This window comes from Carcharodon carcharias, chromosome 26 (genome assembly GCF_017639515.1).
Source record: "Carcharodon carcharias isolate sCarCar2 chromosome 26, sCarCar2.pri, whole genome shotgun sequence".
NCBI classification, from domain to species: Eukaryota; Metazoa; Chordata; class Chondrichthyes; order Lamniformes; family Lamnidae; genus Carcharodon; species Carcharodon carcharias.
The window spans coordinates 6873134-6885649 of NC_054492.1; the positions used below are offsets into that span (position 1 = coordinate 6873134).

The 12516-nt window shown below is 42.4% G+C and overlaps 1 protein-coding gene across 1 annotated transcript in view; it reads right to left on the reverse strand.

The window, feature by feature from the left end:
- Positions 1-423: 423 nt before the first annotated feature.
- LOC121270031 (cortexin domain-containing 1) overlaps positions 424-12516 on the reverse strand; it is a 49153-nt gene continuing 37060 nt past the window's right edge. The window contains exon 2 of the mRNA XM_041175334.1: positions 424-914. Within this exon, the coding sequence (XP_041031268.1) occupies positions 681-860 (180 nt within the window). The 5' untranslated portion in view covers positions 861-914 and the 3' untranslated portion in view covers positions 424-680. The remainder of the gene's footprint in view (positions 915-12516) is intronic.

Consider the following 12516-nt stretch of genomic DNA (forward strand, 5'->3'; position numbering starts at 1 on the left):
TTTATGTGATCTGATCCTGCGACCAAACGATAATTGTATCATCAACAGTCAACTTAACTGGGCCAAGTCCCAAGAAAACATTGGGTGTGCCACCGTGGAATGGATCATTCAGCCACTCAGTGTAAATACAAAGCATTACTTGTTTTTTAAAGAACATCACCAATTGAGGCTGTAATGAGAGATTGCAAGGTCATAAGTTGAGGAAAGCACCAACAATTGTAAACAATTTTCAAGAACAGACTGAGACTCCCATCACACTTCAGTCGCAAGGTAAGTACATCTCCTGCAATGCCTTCCAGACGTCATTGCTAAATATTGCTTATAGAAGAACGAGAAACTTTGTAACATAGGATTTAGCAGGCAGAGTCTGAGGCTTCATTATATGTCTTAATGTTTATTAGTAGATAATTGGTTTGCATTTATCCTATGTTACCCTAAGACTACAATCCATACATGTAAGATATACAGTTCTATCGATCCAGTGCATTGTATGATATAAACATAAAAGGTCATTTAAGACAAACATAATCTTCGCTGAGGCACTTATACACATGCAATTTTTAGTAAACACTTTCACAGAATTCTACTAATAGGTTCAGTATTTGTAATGAGTCCTGTTTGTTCAAGTGAACTTGTCAGTAGGAGGAATCTCTCTCCTTTCCTCTGACACCACATGGCATTCAATCATCCAGGTGTTGCTCCTCCCAGGTAGATGTAGGGATGGCACTGTAGGGATCCATTATCACCTTAGCACAACGGATAATCATCATAATTAGGAAGAGGCACAGGAGGACAAAGCAGGCTAATGTCAATCCTTTGTCCACATCAACGTACATTGGTTCAGGGATAGCATTCTCCATTGCTCTGGACTTCCTTCATCAGCCTTTCTCATCACTGCTACCATCCTGAAATTCCTGAAAAAAGGTATGTTGTTTTTATTCAAGGTTATTAGTAGATAAAGTGCTACATTTATATAGTGACTGTCATGACCTCAAGATGTCCCAAAGTGCTTCACAACCAATTAAGTACTTTTTTTAAAGTGTAGGCCCTGTTGCAATATAGGAACTACAGAAGCCAATTTGAGCATAGAAAGATCCCGCAAACAGCAATATGATAACAACTCGATAATCTGTTTTAGTGATATTGATTGAGGGATAAATGTTGGTCAGGACACAAGGGAAAACTTTCCTGCTCTTCTCTGAAGTAGTGCCATATTACGTGCACAGAGAGCTAGAGCAGATGGGGCCGCGGTTTAATGTGTAATCTGGAGGTGCCACCTTTGACAGTGTAGCATCAAATTGCCTGCTAAGATTTAATGTTGAAGTCTTTGGAATGGGGCTTAAACTCACAGCCTTCTGATCTAGGCAAGATTGATATCCATGGAGCCATGGCTGACATTATGGTTGTCTCTTATTTCTCACAAGTTCTCTAATCTTTTCCCAGTTGGGAAGGGAGGATAATCTGACTGCTAGAACATCAAAATGTTTCTTGGGTTCGGCTATTCTGTGAAACAATTCCATCTCGTTCTATCTCCACTATTCCCCTCCCCAGGATGCAAAAGGGATGTTTTCTCTTGTGGAAGAGACTAGAACTAGGGGACATAGTTTAAAAATAAGGGGTCTCCCACTTATGACGGAGAGGAGGAGAATTTCTTGTCTCTCAGAGGGTCATGAGTCTATGGAACTCTCTTCCCCAGACAGCGGTGGAGGCAGGGTCATTGAATATTTTTAAGACTGAGTTAGATACAGTACACAGAAATTCCTTCAACTAACCTCTTATGAAAACAAACATTTCTGTTCTATCACTTGGGGCTGTCAATCAAATTGCTCACTTAATAGATACCCCACTGTGACAATGTTAGTTTGTAAAATCAGCCTTTACAGCACAAATCCTAAAATAATAACCCTCAGGCTTATATCAACAGGCAGAATGAAATATCAAGTAGTGAGTTTCTTTGAACTCTAGACTTTTCTTAAAATTTAAAGACCAGCAGAGTTAAGTCCATTGGCAGCTTTGACAGTTCCAAAGACTGAGTTAGATAGATTTTTGATTGACAAGGTAGTCAAAGGTTATGGGGGTGGGGTAGGAAGGAAAGTGGAGTTGAAGCCACAATCAGATCAGCCATGATCTTATTGAATGATGGAGCTCAAGGGGTTGAATGGCCTCCTCCTGCTCCTAACTTATATGTTCATATGTATCATGGTCCATCCTGGATTGTAGACAACTGCCTAGATATGGTTAGGAGGTTAAACTATATCAGTATCAATAGAATATACCCATCAATAGAATGCAAGTCAACCTTTAGAACTATCAGTGGGGATTTTAACTCCTAACTGGCAATGGGAAGCACAGGCCATTTTAGTATCAGATTTCCGATTCTTCCAAATTGTCCTGGGGCTTCTGGAATTGGAGATTAATCTCTCGGAAACAGCCATAAGCAAAGACCAAGAGAAAAACTACGGGAATGTTAAAGAAATTGGGGATTTTCTTTTTATTTACTTTTAACACTTCTGTTTGTAAGTTATGAATGTATAATGGTCAGGAAAATAAGCAGCTTCGCAGTCAAGAATCATCCAATTGAGTCTGTTTGCTTTCCAGTTGGAGTGGGAAGATGGTTTGTCATGAGGATGGTGCGTTAGACAATGGTCGGCGCCTGGGGGGCAGGGCAGTGGAATGCCATGTCATGAAACCATCAGGAATACATCCAAGTAGAGTAATTAAACCTACTTTAATGGCCGGGCCTCATTAACGTGCTGCTGGCTGACTTCCAGCCCAAATCTGGAGGCAACGTGCCAGGAAGTGGCAGGTTGGCGAGTCGGGTAAGCATGGGGGCAGTCAGAGGTTCATGAAGGGATGGATGAGCCTGGGTCAGGGGAGGCCTACGCTGTACCTGTGGGCCCACAGGCACACTCCTGCACCTGCTGATGACACGAGGGCAAGTTTTAAACTTATTTGGAAAGGCCTCTTTGGTCTTGAACTCATCCTGACAACTTAGATATTTGAAAATTTGAGAACAGAGTGAGTATTTTATGCACTCCTTTTTACTGGAATATTGGAACTCCCTGCCTAACTGCACAGTGGGAGACCTTCACCACACACACCACAGAAGTTCACCACTGTTCGTTCCTCAGTGAGAGATGGGCAATAAATGCTGGCCTTGCCAGTGATTCCAAAATTGTATGAATGAATGAATTAAATTTAAAAAACTGTCTACCCTTCTGAATTCCTGGGGAAGGTGCTGGCTATCTTGCACATTACTTCTAGATTCAGCTCTCCCTGGCTCCTCATTTCCATTTTGGAGTCAGTATCAAAGCAATAACACCATTATCACCAAAATATGATGTGAAAAGAGTGATAGGGGAGGGCTTTAGGAAATAAGTGTGTGAATTGAATTAAGTGTACACACTATACAAGACTGCTAATACAGATATTTTATGGTATTTCTCATGAATGAAACTTAGAAAAGTGATTACATGAACATAGGAAAATAGGAGCAGTTGGACTAGGAAAGGCCAGTGTCCCTCTAGTTTATCTTCTACCATCCTGGTAGTTACATGATACAACAATAATAGATTGGTTGATTAATCATAGCAAACGATTTTTCTCAACAGATCCAGATGTGAGGTGACAAAAGCCTAGTTGTGGAGAGGTTTGGAAACCATGAGTCCAAAGTCACCTTTTCCCTCACCACCATGCTACACTCACCAATTAACATTCCTCAAATTACTCATACACCGAATCCCAAAATATTATTTTCTGAAAGAAAGGTGGTTTTGAATGAATCAGTATTAACTTCTCCCAATGTTTCTCTAGGGAACCTGTCCAACAGACTGATCACTTGTTAACTGAAATATTGTTTCCTCAAAAGACTTTTAAATTTCTCATCTGTATCCTCTAACCTGAACAAGGTGAAATAGCTTGTCATAATTCACCATATTCATTTCCTTTAGAATACCAAAAACTCCAAACACTTCACCTCTCGACCCTCGCTTTTTATGTTAGCGATAACATATCCAATTTATACAATCATACCTCATATTCCATTCCTTCCAACCCCTCAATCATTCTAATTATTCTCTCCTGTATCATTTCAATTGCTGCAATTTCCTATTTGGGCTGTGGTGCAGTACTAGTGATTTATAAAGTGTCACGATTACCTCATTAATTTGATTCAATGTCGACCATTTAATACATCCCAGCATCTGATTTGTTTTGCTCACTGGCACTGAGCATGGTTGTGAAAACTTCAACTAACTGTCAATTGGGACTTCAGGTCGCTTTCATTTTCCATACACATCAACTTCCTTCCATTTAATTAACAATCACTTTTTGGATTTTTTGTCACCATGTGAAGCTTTTTGCATTTCTTTACATTAAATTTCATCTGCCACCTGTCCGCCCAATTCTCAAGTCCAATGTTTAGCTATCCTATTCAGCTTTGCAGTCGACCACTTTTATGAGCTTAGCATCATCTGTAAGTGTTGTCGCTGTGCTAGCTCCAGATCATTTATAATAACAAATTATGTTTTCCTCACCTACTGCAGATAGATAAATGAAGAAATAAGGTTTGTCCCCTCATATTCCACATGTGGATAACTAAAGATATCCATGCATGTGTCATACTGTAGCTGCATAATTACCAGACAAGTGTCAGCCGTGGGTAACACTCTTGCCTCTGCGTCAATAGGACAAAATTCAAGTCCCACTCAAGAGACTTGAGCACATAATCTAACCTGGCACTCAGTACTGGGAGAGTGCTACAGTGTCAGAGGTAGAATCTTCCAAATGAGACATTAACCCTAGGCCCTGTCTAACCTCTCAGGTATATGTAGAAGATCCCATGGCAAATATTCAATAAAAAGTGCTGGCCAATATTTACTTCTTAACCAACGGACATGTTTTTATATTTATGAAAATTAATTAATTTATTTAATAAAAGCTTCAGGAAGCCTCATCCTGCTCGTGGATGAGGTTTCCTGAAAATTGGACCTTATGGTTGGACGGGTAGCGTTCTCAAGCAGCTCAATTGATTTCGCCCGCTGAATGAAATATCGCGATGGCGGCGATGACATCGGGATACACGCCTGACGTCATCCCGCATCATTTTACGCACCTGCATGTTGGGCTCGCCCCTGTACACCAATTGGGAAACTCTGCCCTCTCTAAATTGTCTCACTGCTGTTTCTGGGTGCCCTCTGTCAGTCACTAAAAGCAAATCAAGGCAAATCATTGACACATTTTCCCCAGCTCCAATGGCAGTATTTGTCAGTAGAAGGAAGGCGGCCTTAAGGTGGATTTGGCATTGTGCAGGTTGCTCCCAACAGAGAGAGACGGTGCATTCTGTGGAGTCTGGAACCTGGCTGGCTTGCTTCATTCAGCTGAATTGAAGCCCCATGAAAAAAAGGTCTCGGCTTCTCAGAACACAAGGTAACTTGTTAGAAATATTTCAAGTGCATAAAAAGTGACTGCACAGATACATTTAATAATTTTTTTGGCTCTATTTTGTTACAAACATTCTTTTGAGTGTTAATTTCTCAAATCAGTCAGGAAGCAAGATTGGGGACCGATTGATTTTCAAAACAGACTATTCACAAATTGTTTTCTGGAAGAGAGACAGGCAGTTATGTTGTATTATGTTCTATGGTTCCAAATTTAACCATTTATTGGAAATAAAGGGTTTTGATTTCCAATACTGACCCTGCATTAAGGCATGTCCCCCAGTTCAGGACTCTGCAAAGAGTTATGAATATATTCAGCTTTTGATGACTTCTGCCCAAGACACAGCAGCAAAACCTAAAGGGCTTTCTAAAAGTGTAGTTACGCTAACATTTTCACTGGTGTATTAGTTGGTCCACCTGCAGAGTGCTGAGGCTTTTGTTCATTTGGCCAGCAGTCAAAATCAGTTAACTATCAATGCTTCAGTAAGCCTCACTACTCCAAACACTATCATCACAAAGCTCAAAGGGGTTTATTCAACACTATAGGCTGGAGGAATAATTACATTGCTACGATACACTGAATGTCCTAGGAAAAAGGTTTTGGAATATTACTCACTGCATCAAAGCACATTCCATTGTGATCTCAAACCAATTCAATCATTGAGACCTGGGTCTCAGTGATTGAAAGAGCTGAACAAATTATATTTTACAAAGAAGGCCAGCATCATTATTTGAAGTAGAAACAGAAAATGCTGGGAAAACTCAGCAGCTCTGACAGCATCTGTGGAGAGAGAAAAGCAAAGTTAATGTTGCGAGTCCGTCTGCCCCTTCTTCAGACCCTCACCCGCTCCAGTGTGGGTGAGGCCACTGGGTGATGAGGGGCAAGGCAGCACAGACTGCAAGAAGTAAACAGACACGTGCTTGCTGGGGGGGAAGGGGGGAGAAGAGCTGGGGAGGGAAGTGACCGCACATTTGGGCAGGCTTGTCTACTTACGCAGCTGGCACTGTTCAGCAGCAGCTCCACTGAAATGCTTGGCATTGGGCCTCTGAAGCTTTACTGCCCACTCAAGCAACACAAAAGCACGAAAGTGCCACCAAATGCTTCAGAACTTTTCATCCCTCATGCACAGGCTGCAAATTAATGTGCGTTTCAGGGGACAGCAGAACAATTGTTCGACTAGACAAGTTGTACAATCTCCTTGCTAAAGCTGGCCATGGAGCAGTCACTGCTGGAGGTTCTCACGGCCCCTTGCAATGTCATCATTCAGGTTTGGACCAGTCTCCCCCATGGTTCAAGCTAACAGTGGAGCCATGCAGTGTGGGTTAGGAGAATGCCTGTGCCTGAGCTGAGAGCACAGCATGCAGTCCAATGGGCAAAGCTGCTGCCAATCGGTCAGGTGGAGTGGGGCGGAGGTGGGTGGGGTTTCGGACAGCCAATGAGTGCACTACACACTGGCCATCCAAGTGGTGGCCAGCACTTTCCTGCATAAGTGAAGGGGCCTTCAGACTTAACCAAGAGAGGTTCTTAGGAGACTTATGCTAATCCACACATCTCTCTCTGTGATCCTGCAGGAGGAGAACATCAGGATCATGGAGCCTGGTGATTTAGCGGGATGCCTCATGGCTTACAGGGAGCAGAGAAGAAGAAGATGAGGAGAATGGCGGAGACCTCTGGCTCAGCAAAGGGAGGAGCACCTCCCTCAAGATGAAGGGGTGGCAGGGCCTGCTGCACACGTAGCTGAAGATCCACAGAGAGCCGTTGCTTGTAGGCGTTTTGCTAGACCTGGAACGAGAGCAGAACCTGCCGGATGCGGAGGTGGGTGGAGTGGATGGCCTGTCTCTGTGCTCTGAAACTGCACTGAATTTAATTAAAACATGATTAAAATTAAAAAAAAGCCCTCACCCTCATCCCCCCACACACTCTCCATGTCCTATCAATGCCAGCCTATGCCACCTCATGTTTCCCACCCACACCCATGGCCCTTCATAAACCCCTATGCCAACATTTGTCCTTCTACCTAACCCCATGGCCCCTCATACCCATAATGCCAGCCCATGCCCCCTACCCACACTCCCCCATGGCCCCTCACACCCCCATGCCAACCATTGCCCCAACCCCATGGCTCTCTTACCCCCTATAACCTCCACACCCCCATGGCCCTTTATAGCCCCTATGCCAACTTAGTGCCAGCTCATGTCGACCCATGACCCCCCCCACCCACCAGCCTTTGCCCTTACCCCTCCATGCCACCTAGTATCCACCATGGGTAAACATCGGAGCTACGCTAAAATAAGATCAATTTATGTGTCTATTAATTATGTCATTATTTTTAAGTTAAAAAAACACTCTAATTGATAAAATAAATTCAATACATAGAAATTCCTTCAACTAACCTCTTATGAAAACAAATATTTCTGTTCTATAATCACTTGGGCCTGTCGATCAAATTGCTCACTTAATAGATACCCCACTGTGACAATGTTAGTTTGTAAAATCAGCCTTTGCAGCACAAATCCTAAAATAATAACACTTAGGCTTATATCAACAGACAGAATGAAATATCAAGTAGTGAGTTTCTTTGAATTCTAGACTTTTCTTAAAATTTAAAGAGCAGCAGAGTTAAGTCCATTGGCAGCTTTGACAATTCCAATTAGATTTGACAGTTATTTGACAGCTTTGATAGTTGCTTGACTACTTGACAGTTCTTTGGCAGATTTGACAGTTCCTTGACTACTTGGCAGTTCCTTGACTACTTGACAGTTCTTTGACAGCTGTGGCAGTTCCCATGAGTTTATGCACTTCTTCTGCACAATCATGTTTACTTCTAACAATCCCAAAAGGGTGCCTTACCTCTCCCAGAAGTGTCCTGGGACCATTTCCAAAGGGGTACCTTACTTCTCCAAAGGGGTATCATGGCTATCCAAATGAATCCACCAAGCTCAGACCAGCTCTTCCCTGGTCGAGTCTGCACATCCTGGGATTCACACTCCTGATCAACAACTTCAGTGAAGACATCTAATGATTTAAATAGCCAGTTGCCTCTGTAAAACACGCATGTACAAACCCCAGCCCACCTCTAGACCCACCTCTGCTAAAATAGGAAATGCCATGTTCAGGGCCGGGACTTCGGATTTTCAACCATTTCCACTATTTCCATCATGTTGGAGAGCCACTTTATCTGCTTCAGTAGATCAAAGCTGCATAGCCCACTCCAGATACTTGTATATGGTAACACTTGAGGGAAAGCTGCAGTGTCAGAAATGTTACCCTTTGGATGAGACACTAAACCAAGAAACTGTCTTTCCACTGAAGTGGTTTTGAAGGAAAGCTGGAGAATTCTCATGGTGTCTTTGTGAATATTTATTCTTCAACCAACATCAGTATACAGCTGGCTGCAAGTTGACCACAGTTAGAAAATAAATATTCCAGGACATATAAAACTTCAAAAAGACAGGCAGATGGAAAAGGAGGAGTAAGGAGCAGTAGCCCTGATAATAAAGAATGACATAAGGACATTTGTGAGAAAGGATCTTGGCTCAGACCATTAGGAAGTAGAATCAATATGGGTCAGAATCAGAGATTAGGGAAAAAAGGGCCAGTAAACACTGGTGGAAGTAGTTTCTGGTGCCCTAACAGTAGTAATACCATTGGACAGAGAATAATTTAAGAAATAATTGCAGCTCGTAGCAAAGACAATGTCATATGTTGAAGGAGCCTTGGCGATTGCTGCCACTGTGCGTTGGTGGTGGATAGGGTGCCAATCAAGCAGGCTGCTTTGCCAAGGATGGTGTTCAACTTTTTAAGTGTTGTTGGAGCTGCACTCATCCAGGCAAGTGGAGAGTATTCAATCACACTTTTGACTTGTACCTTGTAGATGGTGGACAGGCATGGAGAGTCAGGAGGTGAGTTACTTTTCGCAGAATTCTCAGTCTCTGACCTGATCCTGTAGCCGCAGTATTTATATGGCTGGTTCAGTTAAGTTTTTGGTCAAGGGTAACCCCCAGGATGTTGATGGTGGGGAATTTAATGATAGTAATGCTGCTGATTATCAAGGGAAGATTCTCTTCTGTTGGAGATGGCCACCGCCTGACATTTGTTTGGTATGAATATTATTTGCCACTTATCAACCCAAGCTTGGATATTGTCCAGGTCTTGCTGCATTTGGACATGGACTGCTTCACTATCTGAGGATTCGTGAATGTGGTGAACATTGTACAATCATCAGCGAACATTCCCACTTCTGACCTTATGATGGAAGGAAGGTCATTGATGAAGCAGCTGAAGATGGTTGGGCCTAGGAACTCCTAGAGCTACTCTGAGGTACTCCTGCAGCTATGTCCTGGAACTGAGATGATTGACCTCCAACAACCACAACCATCTTCCTTTGTGCTAGGTATGACTCCAACCAGCTGAGAGTTTTGCCCTTGATTCCCTTTAACTTTAATTTTGTTAATGTTACAAATTTGAAACTCATAAGACAGTTATGTTTTAAGGCATTTCCTTTAAACTGAAGTAAAACAGAGTGTCATGAAGAGGGGATGGTAATTATTCTGAACTCTGCCCGGAGACAGGGGCCAGATTTGGTTGTCCTGAGGACAAAGGCCCATCGCAACTCAAGTGCCAGTTTTCACACTTTGACACATTCACACAAGTGCCAGATAATGACCATCTCCAACAGGAGGGAATCTAACCATCACCCCTTGACATTCATTGGCATTACCATCCCCCACCATCAACATCCTGGGGTGTATTATTGACCAGAAACTGAATTGGACACAGAAGAGAGGCAGTTGGTGTTGATTTTGCCAGACACAGACTGAGACACACAGAGAGACTGAGAGAGGAACGTCAAAATGCTGCTGTATCAGGCAGAGGGAAAGACCATTTTTTATGTTAATCAGCAAGCAGAATGCTGGTGATGATATTATCCCTGTTTGAAGAGACAGAACTTGTAGAGATTTAAAAGCCAAGTAGTCGCATGAGAGTGCCTTACTGCTGGAAGTTGGTTCAATGATGCTCAGGGAGTGAGTGAAGGGATTTGCAAGATGCACTGGAAGACTGGCAGGAGTAGAGTGAATCGAATTGGCTGAAGACTGGAAGACTGTGGGATCCAGTGCCCTGGTTTGTTGGGGCTAAAGGATTTGGATTGCAGGCTTTTTTCAGGATGACCGAGTTGGTACCAAGGCAGAGAAAATCATTAGACTGTTCTTAGAAGAAACGCATTCTGTTTATTTACAAAAGGAACTCAGCAGCTTCACTTGTGTGTTTACAACTCAAAACTCTGTCTTTACTTTTCAAACTATAACTCAAGGCTACTGACTACAGAGGTAGCCCACACTACCGTGCTATTGGGTACCAAGATCATGTGCTCTTACTTTACAACATTTGCTTTAAAGGTATATTACACATCAGATTACTGCAAAGACTCACTCTGACATGGCTGGGATAAGGAAGCCTGCTGGAAAAGTCAGTAGGAGTTTGGACTTGAATCTACAAGGCTACATATCTGTTGAGACCATGGCGTACTTAACTCATGATTGTGTCGAAGGGTTTTCACTTGTGGTAATCTGGTAATTTCTTGATATCAAGTGGAGTGAATTGAATTGGCTGAAGGCTGACATCTGTGATGCTGGGGAGTTCTGGAGCAAAATAAGGTAGATCATCCACTCAGCACTTCTGCCTTTGCAATGAAGTGCTGGGCTCCCCCATCATTGAGGATGGGGATATTTGTGGAGCCTCCTCCTCCAGTGAGTTATTTAATTGTCCACCACCATTCATGACTGGATGTGGTAGGACTGCAGAGTTTAGATCTGATCCGTTGGTTGTGGGATCGTTTAGCTCGGCCTATTGCTTGCTGCTTTGCATGTAAGTAGTCCTGTGTTGAGGCTTCACTAGGCTGACACCTTATTTTAACTAATGCCTGGTGCTGCTACTGGCATGCCCTCCTGCATTCCTCATTGAACCAGTGTTGATTCCTTGGCTTATTTGATAATGATAGAGTGAGGAATATGCCAAACCACGAGGTTACAGATTGTGGTTGAATACAATTCTGCTGTTGTTGATGCCCCACAGCATCTCATGGATGATTTTTTATATATTATAGTTTTGGATTCTAGATCCACCACCACATTCACAGGGCAGCTAAAGACAGGCAATAAATGCCAGTCTTGCCAATTATACCTGGGAATGAACATTAAAAAAATTGCATGAAGATTGAATCAGATATGAAGTGCTCATGCCGACAGAATGGAATTGTATAGCACAAATATATCAGTTGCAGTGTTATTTATTTATGTAAATTTTTAAGTTAAGGCTGTGGTATGAATAACGCATTATCAATAATTAGATAAAAATAAAATACTGCGGATGCTGGAAATCTGAAACAATAATTAGATGTTCATCAATAATTAGATGTTTATAAGAGATAATTATTTAAAGCTTTGCAGTGGGGCTGGAGTGTAGGGAGCATCCTATCCTGTCCCTGCATGGGAATTGCACTCATACCGGTGGGCAAGGCTGCCCACCTACAGCACACAGCCAAATAAAAGTGCTCTCGTGCTCAAGGATAGACATAGTTTTCTCCCAACTGTCAGCACCAAACAGTTTCAGAATAATAAATAGTCTAACCCATCAAACTCTCCACAACACGATAACATCACATTAGAGGATGTTTTGCGCCAGGCTCCAGATTGTTGCAGCATCATCATTTCAACTGCACTGGATCATTACTGGCACAGAGACTTTGTGGATTAAGCCAAGTATGACAGAGTAACTCAAAGCTTCTTGATGTCCTGCTATAATATCCGGGCTTCATTGTAAAGGAAAGCAATGTTAATTAAATATATTTTAGTACATTCAGAAGCTTTTATTGATTCGTAATCTCTTTCTAAAACCACTGATGGGCACTGATTTGAAGTATTAATCTTATTTATTTGTTCTTGTTATCATTGCCAGCTTTAAGCTATTGTCACATGCTCTGGCTATACTGCTCCCCAAAGCCCCTCCGTTCAATCTGATTCACACGACACTATTTCATCTGCAGGTTTTCCTCCTGAATCTGTAAATACTGTCAGCTGT